Source organism: Somniosus microcephalus, chromosome 10 (assembly GCF_052327205.1).
Source record: "Somniosus microcephalus isolate GS21.2 chromosome 10, FLI_Smic_1.0, whole genome shotgun sequence".
Taxonomy (NCBI): domain Eukaryota; kingdom Metazoa; phylum Chordata; class Chondrichthyes; order Squaliformes; family Somniosidae; genus Somniosus; species Somniosus microcephalus.
The window spans coordinates 177,982,617-177,994,690 of NC_140996.1; the positions used below are offsets into that span (position 1 = coordinate 177,982,617).

The 12,074-nt window shown below is 44.8% G+C and overlaps 1 protein-coding gene across 7 annotated transcripts in view; it reads right to left on the reverse strand.

The window, feature by feature from the left end:
• atp8a2 (ATPase phospholipid transporting 8A2) overlaps positions 1–12,074 on the reverse strand; it is a 696,532-nt gene that overhangs the window by 608,070 nt on the left and 76,388 nt on the right. Inside the window, exon 1 of one of the 7 annotated variants that reach the window (XM_085999235.1) lies at positions 127–350. The exons of 5 other annotated variants lie outside the window; for them this stretch is intronic. In XM_085999235.1, coding sequence (XP_085855361.1) covers positions 127–169 — 43 coding nt within the window. In that variant the 5' untranslated portion in view covers positions 170–350. Of the gene's footprint in view, positions 1–126; positions 352–12,074 lie in introns of those variants that run through there. One more of the 7 variants, XM_085999234.1, reaches the window with a different exon arrangement.

Consider the following 12,074-nt stretch of genomic DNA (forward strand, 5'->3'; position numbering starts at 1 on the left):
CGATCAAAAGCAAATGTTAAACAAAAAATAAAACGGACACAGATGAAAGGTGAGCCATTACAATTCAATTGCTTCCTGCTCTGTCAGATGAAAGATGCCCCACCCACTTAGATTTTCCCCACTCACCTCCTGACGAGTGGATTTTTTTTGATTTCCTCGGGAAAGGCATCTTGAGGCGGCGAGACAAGGTCGGCTGCTGATGCTGGCCGTCAGCGGCATGCTCGTGTCCTCCAAAAGTGGGCTCCTTGCGACGCTCCTTCCCTTCGGCTAATGGCTGGGTTCCCGGCGCCAAGCAGCAGCGCCATGTCTCTGATGGAACCGGCGCATCATTATTGGACAACCGCGAGTGGGGAGAGCACAGAGAAAGAGCATTTAGCAATTGATAGACAGCTGAAAAGGATTATCAGAGGAACACAGTCATCTGTTCTGTCATTTTCCTGTTTGTTTACAATTGATTCTTATATTACATAATAAAAGAGCACTCCAGTTAGATGCACAGATTTGGTTAGTACAATCGCATGTAATCCAGGTCATTCAGTCATGTTTTTCCCCTGAGAGTTTCTATTTTTACAATTCGAAATGTGATTTTGCCTTCCAGCCCGACTACAGCTGGAAGGGTCATTTGGGTTCATTCTAAAATATCTACGAGGGAGGCATAATCCATGTAAACAATGGGGGAGAAGAGGAGTTCCCTCACCCCCTCCCCTTCGGTGGTTGCATTTAAGAGTTTAATCTACAAATATCACATTCTTACTTAAAGCCACTACCTCGGTCATTATTTGTTTCCACCAAAAGTATGCCTCGAATTTTTTTTAAACAAACTGATTGTTCACACATGGACAAGAGTGTCTCTTCCTCTAATGCTACCCACTCCGTAATTCTTTAATACAAAAGCAAAATACTGCAGATGCTGGAAATCTGACGCAAAACAGAAAATGCTGGAAATACTCTGCAGGTCAGGTAGCATCTGTGGAGAGAGAAACAGAGTTAACATTTCAGGTCGAAGAACTTTCGTCAGAACTGGAAAAAGCTGGAGATGGAACAGGTTTTTAAGCAAGTATTGGGGCAGGGAAAGGGGGGAGGGAAGGAAAGAACAAAAGGGAAGGTCTGTGGTAGGATGGAAGGCAGGAGAACCTCCGTTCAGTCGCCTGTCACTTTAATTATCCACTCCACTCCCACTCAGACCTCACCATCCTCGGCCTCTTACACTGTTCCAATGAAGCTCAACGTAAGCTCGAGGAACAGCACCTCATCTTTCGATTAGGCACTTTACAGCCTTCTGGACTCAACATCGAGTTCAACAATTTCAGACCATAACCTCAGTCCCATCCTTTTTTTCCAATTTTTTAAAATTCCTCTCTTACATGTCAGCTGTCTTTCATTCTGCCATCGCCATTCCCACTTCATCTAGAGACATCTTTTGTTTCTTAACTTGGTGCAAGGCAAAAGGAGATGGTCTTCTTATCGTGTCCACGGACAGTCTATACATAGCTCAGCCAGAACTGGACACATTTTTGCGCCTTGTTGTTGGATTCGGCAAGATCTGCAACAGTGCAGGGTTCCTCCAACGATGGGCATTGCAGGAGATGTTGCATAGTCTGTGCCTCAGTTCCACATTCGCAAGTTGTCGGGCTGGTTGAATATCCCCATTTGCTTAGTGACACCTTTGAGCAACCTACACCGGTCCTAAGTCTGTTAAGGCACTTCCAGATTGCCCAGTTGCAATTAGCTCCTGGGGGAAGGCTTTCATCAGGTAAAATTTCCATCGCTGGGGGTTGTTCAAGACTGGCGAGCCGGTCTTTCCACAAGACGATGCGGGCTTCAGATGAGGTTGATTGTAATGGAACAACACTGTTCATGAAGCTCTTTCTTGACTTTAGGCGGCTGGGTGTAGGTGTATGACAATGCAGAGGGTGCCTCTCATCTGATGTTTGATGGAGTCGCTCTTTCTTGCTGGCTACCATTCTTATATCAGGGGGAGCGATACCCGCCAGGATATATAGGCTGTTGGTGTTTGTTGGTTTTAAGCAACCTGTGATAAATCGGCAGCTTGCATTCAGAACGGCATCCATCTTCTTGGCATGAGTAGACCTTTCCCATGCAGGGCAGGCGCATTCGGCAGTGGAATAGCAAAGAGCAACTGCACTGGTTCGCAATGTTTTCGGGCTTGTTCCCCATCTTGTGTTAGTGAGCTTATTCAGGATGTTGTTTCGTACGCTCACTTTTGCCTTTGTCTTCTTGATGTGGTTCTTGAAGGTGAGGCATCGGTCAAGGGTGACTCCTAAGTAGATAGGGTGCTCGCAATGCGTCAGTGTTGCTCCACACCAGGTTACTTTCAGCTGGCGTTTGGCTTCACGGTTTCTGAGGTGGAATGCACAAACTTGCGTCTTTGATGGGTTTGCGCGAAGGTGGTTTTCTTCATAGTAGGATTTTAGTCCCTCCAAGGCCTCAGAAAGCGTTTTCTCCACGGTGTTAAAATCAGTGCTTTGGGCAGTGACACATAAGTCATCAGCATATATAAAACGGCGTGTGACACCGTCTATAGGTTGGTCATTCATGTAGATGTTGTACAGCAGCGGTGCAAGCACGCTTCCCTGAGGAAGACCATTCTTCTGAATACGCCACCTGCTGCGCTTCCCACCTAGTTCAACATAGAAAGCATGCTTCAGAATCGCCGGTTCTAACAGCTCTGTTAAGTGAATCTCTTTTGTCATCTCTAGAATCTTGCAGAGGAGATGTCTATGGTTCACTGTATCGTATGCTGCTGACAGGTCTACAAAAACAGCACCTGTTACCATCCCTTGCTCAAAACCATCTTCGATGTGTTGTGCGAGGTTGAGCAGTTGGCTTGTTGTTGATTTGCCGGGGCGGAAACCTGCTTGCTCTGGAATGATCTTCTCATCTACAGTTGGTGCTATCCTATTGAGTATCAGGCGTTCAAACAGCTTATAGGTGTGGCAAAGCAGTGAAATTGGCCGAAAACTCTTAGGATCTGAGGGATCTTTTCCAGGCTTTAATAGTGCTATTACATGTGCTTTCTGCCAGATATTAGGTGGCTTGTGTGTTGCCAGACAGTGGTTGAACAATTGTAGGAGCCACTTCTTCGCTTGCTGTCCAAAATGCTTTATCTGCTCCGTTGCTATGTTGTCAAGACCAATTGCTTTCCCGTGTTTTAGATTAGATGTACCAGTTTCCAGCTCTTCCATGGTGAATGGTCTAGTGAAGCCAGGATCATCGCTGTACTTCTTCCTATCTAGTTGTGCTCTTGGTTGTTTCTTGTTGATTTTTCCATTTCGGAGCAACTGGTGTGCAGCTTGGTTAGCAGACACATTTGGATGTTGGGCAGCTTTCTTGGGATCACCTCCAAGTTTGCGTATGAGAGACCATGCCTTCTTGCTGTTTTTTGTAAGATCTGTTGTCTCTATCAAGGTGTTCCAGGTGTTTTGACGTTCTTGAGAGCTACTTAACATCACCCTCTCACCGATATTGTTTCCTCTGAGAAGGGGTCAGATTCAAACATCGAGACATACTCCCACTCGAGTTCAGCATTCTCCTTGGCGAGACCAGGGATGTAGTGTACTCTGCAACCTCAGGGGATCTTCCTTCTAGCTGTTTTTTGGACAGCTTTTGCAAAGAGGTTGTAGTGCTCAGGTAGTGGTTTAATGCGTTTAACCTTGCGGTCAAGTGCTCGTGTGAAACCGTTCCAATCGGCCTTCTTGAAGTTGAAGCGCCTTTTGAATGGTAAGACGGTTGGTAACACTGCTGCATTTACCTGGATACCAATAGGACGGTGTTGTGTCTGTGGTATTGGGTCTGTGACAAGCTTCTTGCAGAGGCCAGCGATGTCGTTGCTGGTAATGGCAAGATCTGGATTATATCTACACTTCCAGCGGGCACTGTGGAAGGAGGCTGGCAATTTAGGATCGTGGATGAGACTAAGCTGGTTAGTGTCCATCCATTCTTCGACTGCTTCTCCATCGTTGTTAGTCTCCTTGTACCCCCATTGGGTACTGTGGCTATTAAAGTCTCCAATGATGATGTGATTTATTGTGCAGGTTGGGTACAGGGTTAGAGAAGCTGAAATCTGTGCCAGGTGGCTTGTACACTGAGGTCACTACTACTTTGCTCAGCTCTCCGGTTAGAATTTCGATGTTGTCCTCCTCTGTTTTAGAAGTGGCTTCTACAACTGAACCAGCTCTAACAAATACAGCACTGCCATATTGTCGATGAGGTCTTTCAATAGCCAGGACCATTCCTGGTATTTTTGGGCGGTTGTTCTCACTTCCTCTATGTGTCTCCTGCAGGCAGAGGACATCACACTCCAACTCATTGCATAATGTAGCGAGGATGTTTTGTTTAGCTATAGAGAACCCTTCAACGTTAGCAGATATAACAGTCAATGCCGGTCTTGAAAAAGACCCATGTTTCTGACATCGACGACGACTTCCGTCTTCAGGCATGATGTTGGTACTTGATCAAATTAGCGGTACAAAATCGATGTATACACTATTTGCTGTGCGTGGTGGTGGTAGAATTAGTTGAAACAGGGCCGCGACGTGAACGCTTCTACCTTGACCCCAAGGAGATGGGAATGCGACATCATCCCTTTTGTCTCTTAACCTCTCCTGCCTTCCATCCTATCACAGACCTTCCCTTTTGTTCTTTCCTCCCCTCCCCCTGCCTCTGCACTTGCTTAAAAACTTGTTCCATCTCCAGCTGTTTCCAGTTCTGACGAAAGGTCATCGACCTGAAACGTTAACTCTGTTTCTCTCTTCACAGATGCTGCCTGACCTGCTGAGTATTTCCAGCATTTTCTGTTTTTGTTCCATAATTCTTGTGTCTCCCTCTTCCTTCAAGTTTCTTATTCCCTTTCTCCTCTCTCTTCTGTAGGTCTGGTATCTGGCCAGGTCTCCCAACCTCTCTGTAGGTTTCTCATGCATGTTACTTTACTGATTTACTTAATTTGTAACTTTTGTAGATAACAGCCACCATGTACCAGTCGGAGGGAGATCCCAAGGCCAGATAACAAGACGCCATCCAGGAGCTACAACAAGACATGTGTGTGAGAGAAAATGAAGGCTAGGCCCTGGGCTCAGAGGGAGTACGAGAACAGCATCTGAGGATGGGAGGGTGCTGGGGCCAGGACCCAGGATGCATGTGTATCCCGGTCCAGATATCTTCCTGTTGTTGTCATGGTGGAACCAAGGCCACTTCGCCAACTGTACTGTCTGTGATACACATGCAGGGGAGAGTGTTTAGAGGACTGGATAAGCCTGCTGAGTGGGTGCAGTGCAGTGACAAACATCAGGAGGTTTTGGTAGGTTTGATATTGGAGAAACAGAGTTAATGTTTCAGGTCAATGACCTTTCATCAGAACTGATCCTGCACCTTATCAGGCACTTTAATAAAATCTCTCTTCAGCAGCACCAACTCATTCGATCTCAGAGTTGCCCTGGTCCGCAGTTCCATTTCATCCTGCGCTTTAACAAAGCAGTTCTGATGAAATATCACCGACCTGAAACGTTAACTCTGTTTCTCTCTCCACAGATGCTGCCTGGCCTGCCGAATATTTCCAGCATTTTCTGTTGATATGACATTTTCATTTGTTCAATGACTATTCCAGGAATTTAATTGGTTCATAATTAGCAGTTAGAACGCAAGCTGATCCAAGAAAGTTCCAGTCTCCTTGGGCTAGCGCTTTTGTTTTGAGGATTTCAAAATGCACACTGTGCTGAAACAGGTTAAGTATACCAACAAAATCAGTGAAAGATCATCAAGACAGATATATACCAAGGGGAAAAAATGCTGAAAGCATATGATGAATCAAATAAACAAAATTGAACAAACTAGTGGCTTAATTAAACCTAGGCCCCAACAAGGCCAGTCCAGGCAAAGGAACCACCATGGCCACCGCAATCTAGACTAGGCACCCACCACTGAGGAGTGGAACAGATAAAATATGCTTATGGGAAGGAAGACCAAACATTGATATCGAGCAACCAAATAAAAATAGGGGGTAAGTCAGATCTGTCATGAATCTTACCATTCATGTAGAAATGACTCATGAGATAACACTGGGCAGCCAGCTGGTGGCGCCGTCCAAGGAAAGTATAAATACTCGGGCGTGGGCCCAGCTTGCTCAGGACGTTTTTGTAACCAGGAACTAGTGATGTAACTAGAAACTCATGGTTGTGAAACAGTTGATTTAAGCCTTGTTTTATACTCAAACCAAGTGCTTAGTAGTTTTCTTACGTCAAGATCTGTGGAAGAAAACAAATGCATCAAAGGAGACAAGAGCTCAAACTCAAGGTCATTCTGCTGAACTACATATGGAAACTTCAGAACGCAAGTACTTGGCCATAATCAGACTGACAGGCTTAGCAAATACTGCCCCAATTTGCAGTAGACTGATCAATCAGTTAAGACTTCAGCAGATGCAACTTTGATTGTTACTAAAAAATAAAACTGTGCAAGAGAAACAAACACATCCTTTTCAAAGTTCAAATACATTTGTCGAACCTTTCTGGGTCCCATCATCCATTTTAAGAATGGGTTTCACAGTAGAAAGATTGGCAGAAAAAAGGCTCCAAAAAGTTTTTCCAACCAACTAAAGGTCCAGAAGTGTAAAGACCAGCATGATCCCAAGTGAAAAGTTAATCTTTTGACATTTTTTATGCACACACCAACATATCTACTGCAAGACAAATGATCACATCAGCAGCACCAGCACTTCAAAACACACTCGGATAAAATAACTCACCTTTGGCACTATTGAGGTTTAAAGGGCAAATTAAAATCAATTAAAATAAATTGATTTTACAAGTAGTTCTGAAACTGTGCTCTGAAAAACAAGACTGCAAACTACATTTTGTCAATGAATGCCATGCATGTCAGTCAAGTGGGTTTCATACAGTCCATTTGCTGAGTGCAACATGCTCAATTAAATGGGATTCTGACTGAAGTAAAATTTAAAAGGAGCACTGAGGGTTCATGGTCCAAGAAAAGCTTACTCGGTAGAACTTAATTTAAGCATCTTAGACCTCAGATGGTCCATAGGACATTATCCCCACCCATTTCTATGTTGGACTCTTGTTGTCAAAACATTTGTTTGCTCTGTAAACCTCCTCTGTAATGTCGTCATGTTGGCCGCTGTGGGCAGTTTGCACTGAAGCACATGCCATATCTGCTGCAATGGAGACTTTTACAATGTGGTCTATACATTGTTCTTTTAGTTTGAACGATTAATTTCTGTAAAATTAATAGAAGAGAATAAAGATAGGAAGATGATATGACACCACCAATCATATCACTCTCCTTAGCATGGTAAGACAATTTACCACACAAGAAACAACCTTTAACTTGCATCTTATCTTTGCTGAATGACATCTTTTGTTTAAACAGAAAATATATTTCAGGAATGGTTGGATCTTTTTTATTTTGGTCAGCCAGGTGTCCAACATCCATAAAAACCCACCATCATGCTTAGAGATCTGCAAACTGAGCTACCAAGAAATCCACAAGAGGCAAGGTTTCTATTTGCCCAATTTGGAGTGCACACTCTCGCACCATAAGAATATACCCGCTTACCAAGTCGAGCGCGCTTTGGTGCACGTTGGCAGAGCCAAGGCTTAAGGACTTCTCAACTATCTGCAGTGGTCCTGCTGGGGTTTAACTAACTAAAACCATGCAGTTTACCAAATCAGGACTAATAAGATTCCTGCTGCTTATCCAGCCAAGACCTATAGGGCACCGGATTATAAGGTTATTGAACTGAATGAGAAGAATCCCAGCCACCAGTCACAAATTTACCCTTCCAAGCTCCATTAAGAGAGTCTGGCTGGTAATGATTAACAATACCCTAGAGTTCTACGGATCTGCTTGGCTCATTAGTGGATTCTCCAGTGTGCCACAGAGGGTTGACTGGGCTTCAATATTTCTTCACCACACATCATCTTGGAGCCAACCTGACTCCCAAGGTACCACGTGCACTTCCCTTCCTCCCACCCCCAGGATAACAGTCACTAGTTTATCATTCGACAACTCACAAACATGAAAGTGGGATCAAAAAATAAACAAATCAAATGGGAGAGGTGTTTGGGAGAGAGACAAAGTGGGAGAAAGTTACACAGGGACCAGAAACAAAGTGAATAACTGTTGGCTGATGGGGTAAATGGGTGGTCTTTAGGACATGCACAGCAATTAGTTCCAGCAGTAGCAAATTAAACCTACAAACCATAGAATATATACCACTGCTATATCATGTTTAGTATAAAAAAAACTATATATGAACATCCAAAAAGGACACAAGACGACCATCAGGCCCATCAATTGCTCCCCATCCAGATACAGTAAAACCATTTCTCACCCTTTAAACATGCAATCTTTTGGGACAGGTAATAAACATTTTCTTTTAAAACTTTATGATCAATTTAGAAAAAACTCTGGGAGCTTCCTCTCCAGCCCCCTAAAGCAATCAATCAGGGTGCCTCAAGACCATGATAGTCCATTACTCATCATCCCATCGAACCAACATCTTATCCTTTTTAGTTAACTTATCAATTTCCTTTTTAAAGCAGTGCAGCAAAGCCTTACCCTTGAATAATTTGACAGTCTGCTTCAGAGGACAAAGGCATTAGTTAAGCTATAGTTAGAGTACTGTGTGCAGTATTGGGTGCCCCATTAAAGAAAGCACATTTATGCCATAGAGAGCATACAGCATAGATTCATCAAAACGATGCTAGGGATGGGAAACTATAGATCTGAGGAGAGATTTCAGGTACTGGGACTGTTTCCACCAGAGCAGAGAAGGCTAAGAGTAGATTTAATCAAGATTTTTAAAATTAGGAAGAGTTTTGTTAGAGTGAATAGGGAAAAACGATTTCCTTTGGTGGGGTGTCAGTGAGGAAATGTCATCAATTTAACTTGCTCAGCTCCAAGCTGAGGAATTCTTCAATTTGACAGCCTTTCTGCAACAGGAATGTCTTTCAGTTAATTAGTCACCAGTTAAGTCCCCTCACTAATCCCTCTGTGGGGTGAGGAAGTGGAGCAGCTTCTTTTCAGCTCCCTGTGTAAACTATGACTCCGCTATCCTAATATTACAGCGACTATATGTTAAGGCCCCAAACAAAATTTTTGCTCGGCATCTATTGGCCACAACTCGACAACAACCTGGGGAATCACTTGATGAATTCCTTCAAAAGCTTTGCAGGCTCAGCAAGGATTGTAACCTTAAAGCGGTCACAGCAGACCAATACCAGAAGGAGCTAATTCGCGATTCCTTTATTAATGGAATTACGTCTCCCTTCATACGCCAGCATCTGTTGGAGAATAAAACCCTCGAGTTACAGGCGGCCTATGACCAGGCGTGTTCCCTGGACTTAGCAAAGAGGAATGCAGATACCTATCTTTTACCTCATGCACGGGCTGCTGATATCACTTTTAATGACTCCTTCGATAGGTCTCGGGCGGAAGCCCTCACTGATGATGACTCTAACCTAGCGGATGACAACCCTACCCTAGAAGCCTTCACCGATGACGACCCTGCCCTAGCGGCATCTTGGCAATCTGGAAGGAAGTGTTTCTTCTGTGGAGGTGCGTTCCATTATAGGAAATTTTGTCCTGCTCGTAACGCAACCTGCAATCATTGCAGCAAGAAAGGTCACTTTTCTAAGGTATGCCAGTCAAGAGCTCCTGTTAGTTTTGCAGCTGCTATCTATGAAACTGCTCCTCCCGCAAGAACCACTACTAAGTTTACAGTTGTCAAGGGTAAAATTGCCCCTCCTCCCATCACAGCTGTTTTTCCCCAAAGTCTGTCCCATGCAGCCACGAAGGTTTTGGTAAATGGACACATTCTGAGCGCACTAATCGACTCATGCAGCTCTGACAGCTTTATTAGTGAGCGGGCTGTCAGTATGTTAAAACTGCGTATTTACCCCTCGGACAGGGAAATTGCGATGGCTCCGACGACACTGACCACCAATTCTTACGGCTTTTGTCTTGTTGACCTTATTTTCAATGGCCGCAGTTATTTCTCTACCCAGCTCGGGGTGCTTAAAAACCTATGCAGTGATGTGCTCCTGGGACAGGATTTCCAGAAACAACACAAAAGACTCACTTTTGAGTTTGGAGGGTCAAAGCCGGAGCTTACTATTTCCAAAGTACCGTTTTGTGCGCTTTCGGTGGCTTCGCTCGACGAGCCCTCCTTGTTTGCCAATCTTTCCCCCCGATGTAAGCCCATAGTCACTAAATCACGACGTTTCAGCCAAGATGATCAATCCTTTATCGAGGTGGAAATCTCTCGCCTTCTAGCTGACGGTATCATTGAGCCATGTTCATCTCCCTGGCGGGCTCAAGTCGTCATTGTTAAAAATCCTCTGATGCAACACAAGAAACGTCTTTGCATCGATTACTCGCAAACTATTAACCAGTATACCGACCTGGATGCTTACCCAGTAACACGCATCGATGACATGGTCAATAACCTTGCCAGCTACAAGGTATTTTCAACTTTTGATTTAAAGAGCGCATACCATCAAGAACCGTTAAAGGACTCTGACAAAAAGTATACGGCCTTTGAGGCCAATGGTCGGCTTTACCAGTTTTGTCGCCTTCCATTTGGGGTCACCAATGGGGTGGCCGTCTTTCAACTGGCAATGGATAGCCTAGTCAAACAGGAGAACTTAACGGACACTTTTCCATATCTGGATAATATCACCATTGCTGGTCATGACCAGAAGGAGCATGATGCCAACCTCCACAAACATTTTGACGTTCTCCGTCGTCGCAACTTAACCTTAAATGAGTCCAAATCTGTGAAATCAGTACCATCAGTCAACATCCTTGGCTACTGGGTGGGCAACAGTGTCATCAAACCGGACCCGGAGCGACTTCGTCCGCTTCAGGAGCTCCCTCCCCCTACGAATCTTGGCTCTCTTTGTCGGGCACTCGGCATATTCGCCTATTATGCGAAGTGGATACCCCACTTCGCCGACAAGGTCCAGCCCCTGCTTCACGTGAAGTCATTTCCGTTGGAGGCAACGGCTATTTCAGCTTTTAACCTCCTCAAGCGACAACTGGAAAATGCCACGCTTCGCTCCATTGATGAAAATCTCCCCTTCGTGGTCGAGTGCGATGCATCGGAGGTGGCGATCTCGGCTACCTTGAATCAAGGTGGTCAACCTGTTGCATTTCTGTCCAGAACTTTGCAGGGTAGCGAGCTCCATTATCCTCCTGTCGTGATGGAGGCTACGGCCATCATCGAAGCTGTACGTCAATGGAGTCATTTTCTCGCTCGTCGTCATTTCACACTTATAACCGATCAGCGCTCCGTGGCCTTTATGCTGGATAACTGGAAATGCACTAAGATCAAGAATAACAAAATACAACTCTGGAGGATGGAATTGGCCGCCTTTGGATACACCATACATTATCGACCCGGCAAAGAGAATGTGGCCCCGGATACCCTCACGTGGGCATTCTGCTCTTCTATGTCAACTTCGACTCTTGCGGATCTTCAGACTGACTTATGCCATCCTGGCGTTACCCGTATGCTGCACTTTGTGCGATCTAAAAATCTCCCATTTTCTACAGCAGATGTGAAAAGAACATGCTCCTTCTGTAGAATTTGTGCGGAATTAAAACCACAATTCTTCCGTCCATCGGATGGCTCACTCATACACGCTATGCAGCGACTCAGCATTGACTTTAAAGGACCATTGCCTTCCTCAACACGAAACACCTACTTACTTACTATGGTGAACAAATACTCACGCTTTCCCTTTGCTTTCCCCTGTCCCAATATGCTTACTTCCACAGTGATCAAATGCCTCGATCAAGTCTTTTCCCTTTGCGGTACGGCCAATTTCATCCACTCTGATCGGGGTCCCTCCTTCATGTCAAGCGAACTCAAAAGTTATCTTTCCCAACGGGGAATCGCCACAAGTAAAACGATACCGTATCATCCCATCGGTAACGGACAGGTTGAGAGATACAACGCTATCATTTGGAATGGTGTTAGTCTTGCACTGAGGTCACGCAACCTACCAGACCAGCAGTGGGAAACTGTGCTCCCTGAC